The sequence below is a fragment of the Gracilinanus agilis genome, chromosome 3 (assembly GCF_016433145.1).
Source record: "Gracilinanus agilis isolate LMUSP501 chromosome 3, AgileGrace, whole genome shotgun sequence".
NCBI lineage: Eukaryota > Metazoa > Chordata > Mammalia > Didelphimorphia > Didelphidae > Gracilinanus > Gracilinanus agilis.
This window is the reverse complement of record NC_058132.1, coordinates 96,451,480-96,453,923: the sequence shown is the minus strand read 5'-3', so window position 1 is coordinate 96,453,923 and position 2,444 is coordinate 96,451,480. Positions and strand designations below refer to the sequence as shown.

The following is a 2,444-nucleotide window of genomic DNA, read 5'->3' as shown; positions in this document are numbered from 1 at the left end:
GGATGGTTGGATCAAAATGGAGATTGGTCTTTGATGATCTTTGGTCCTGAGCTGATGAAGACTATCTACCTCAGGCTTACTCTTTCTCTTCATTATCCACAATCACTGAAAGAAAAGGTGAGTATTGAGAGAGCACCTGATAGAATTTCCAGTCCCTGAATGGCCCTTTGAGGATAAACTCCCAGGTAACCTGTTTCCATTTGCCCCCTTAACTGCCATCCCCTGGCAGAGGACTCCAATGAAGACTATATTTGTTGAAGATGTTATTCCTTCTGTCTTTTACCCACTCCAGAACTGAGGAGGGAGGCAGGTCAGGCCTGGAGCAGCTGGATCACACTTTGGATTCCCCGGAATTCTTCTCTAACTTAAGGGCCAACTTCTCTTCCTGGGGAACAGAGTCATGATGGGATTTAGAGCAGGCAGGCTCCTTATTCTGCTGTCGTAGGATGGTGAACACCAGGGTGAAGCAAATCAGTGTGCCCAGCTTGAAGAAGAATTGAAGCCCGATGAACCTAGGGGAAGAAGGTTTCAGAAAGATCATTGGGCTAGGGTCTTGAACTCCACTGAGGTCTCCTTCAATGCTTCTTCCTAAATATTATTTTAATTGAAGGGAGAGGCCTACCCTAGTGAGGGAAGAATCTAAAAAAGGCATTCTTCATTAAGTCCAAATGGTCCTCTCTGTGGAGGAAAGGAAACTGTTCTCCACCGCCAGCCTCATATCTCCAAGTTTCCCTGCGCCCTCTGTCACCCTCATCTTCATCTCTCCAAATGCTAGCTATGCTTCAAGATCAGCTTTATCCCCATTTCCTTTAGGAAGAATTTTTTTGGCCACCTTAGTTCACACTAATCTTTGACTTCCCCCAAATTATTGAACTTGAAGTTAGAGTTACTAAAGTGGATGGGATGATGGACAATTTCAAACCAATCACTTTATAGAGGAGGAAACAGACCCAGGAAGAGAAAGTAATTTGCCAAAGGCCACATAGTTAATAAATGACAGATTTGTGAATGAAACCCAGGTCTTCTTAATCTTTGGCCACCATCCTATGACAGCAGAATAAGGAGCCTTCCCACTCTAAATCCCAAATTTGTTCTTTCTATCAAACTATTATTTCAAATAGTCTGACCTATTAAAAAATTTATAAAACAATCCTTTGTTGGATCATATATTCTGATTGGGATTACCATAAAATAGTATCAAAATATTCAAAAGTGATCCAGAACTAGGTCTGGAATACCAAGGTAAGGCTTGAGATTAAATAGTCTGAAATCAATCAATTTTATCTTGGTAAGGTTAAGATTGATTTGAGTCTTTCTTTGGTGAAAGAGACAGTCCAGCCCAGTGACATTAGAGCAAGAAGGCGCCTTTGAGCACAGAGTATAGAATGTTACAGTGAGAAGGGACCTTAGAACACAGAGTATGGAAGGTTAAAAAAGGGTCCTTGGAATATAGAACATTGGAGTCACGTTCCGGGTGACTATCTCCTTCAGAAAATTGCTTCCCAAATTGGACTTCTTGCCTTGCACCAACTCCCAGACATTTCTTCTTTCCTAATAGGTCACTGACTATTTTAGAGAAATTCTAGATTTTCTGGAATATGTTCTTTAATGGTTTCCTTCTAATATGTCCTACACATGGTAACGTGAGTTATGCTTTTGAATAGCATGAGCCTCTTCTTACCCCTCTTCTCAAAATCCAGCATTTGTCTAGAAAATACACCGGAGGTCAGAATTTGGTATTAAAATGTTTCTGAACAGTCTGAGTTGGGCTTTTATAATGGAATTTTTCATTATCCCTCCCTCCTTCCCTGACCATACATAGCCTATGGGACTCACCGATGTCTGAGGAGATCATGGTCATAGTATCGACAAAGGGACTGCATCCCACAGGTATCAGCCCAGAGGACACAGGCAGTGTCAATGGCACTGCCATGGAGCACAGGGCTGGGCATCCAGGCTGTGGAAGAAAATGTAGGTCATATAAGATAGGACTACCCAACTCAGTCCTTTAGGGACTGCTGCTCTTCATCAGGGCTGACTGGGGCCACAGAATAGAGCAGGACACATTCCAAACCACTGAACAGATAAGAGGGGTGGGATTTCTAGGAGATGATTAGACTACAGAAGGTTTTCTCAGAGTCAGGGGGCTCCTTGAAGGCAGAAGCTTTGTTCCTCCCTAGAACCAAGGGGTCCTCAAGTGTAGGGATTGTGTCTTTCCCACATGTGAGAGGCTATGTGATTTCTGTTAGATGAGCCCAGGGTGAAGTGGACACTGGGAGCTGTCCTCCCTCAAACTTGCTACCAATTCAGGGACTTCAGGTCATTCCTCTCTTCCTCCCTTTCTTCCTCCCTCCTTCCCTCCCTCCCTCCTCTCTTCCTTCCTTCCTTCCTTCCTTCCTCCCTTCCTTCCTCCCTCTGTCCCTTCCTCCCTCCCTCCCTTCCTT

At 43.9% G+C, this 2,444-nt stretch overlaps 1 protein-coding gene across 1 annotated transcript in view; it reads right to left on the bottom strand.

The window, feature by feature from the left end:
• Window positions 1-331: 331 nt before the first annotated feature.
• The window catches only part of SLCO2B1 (solute carrier organic anion transporter family member 2B1), an 87,110-nt gene continuing 84,997 nt past the window's right edge, over window positions 332-2,444 (bottom strand). Inside the window, exons 13-14 of the mRNA XM_044668145.1 lie at window positions 1,837-1,957; window positions 332-512 (exon numbers count right to left, since the gene is read on the bottom strand). Coding sequence (XP_044524080.1) covers window positions 332-512; window positions 1,837-1,957 — 302 coding nt within the window. The remainder of the gene's footprint in view (window positions 513-1,836; window positions 1,958-2,444) is intronic.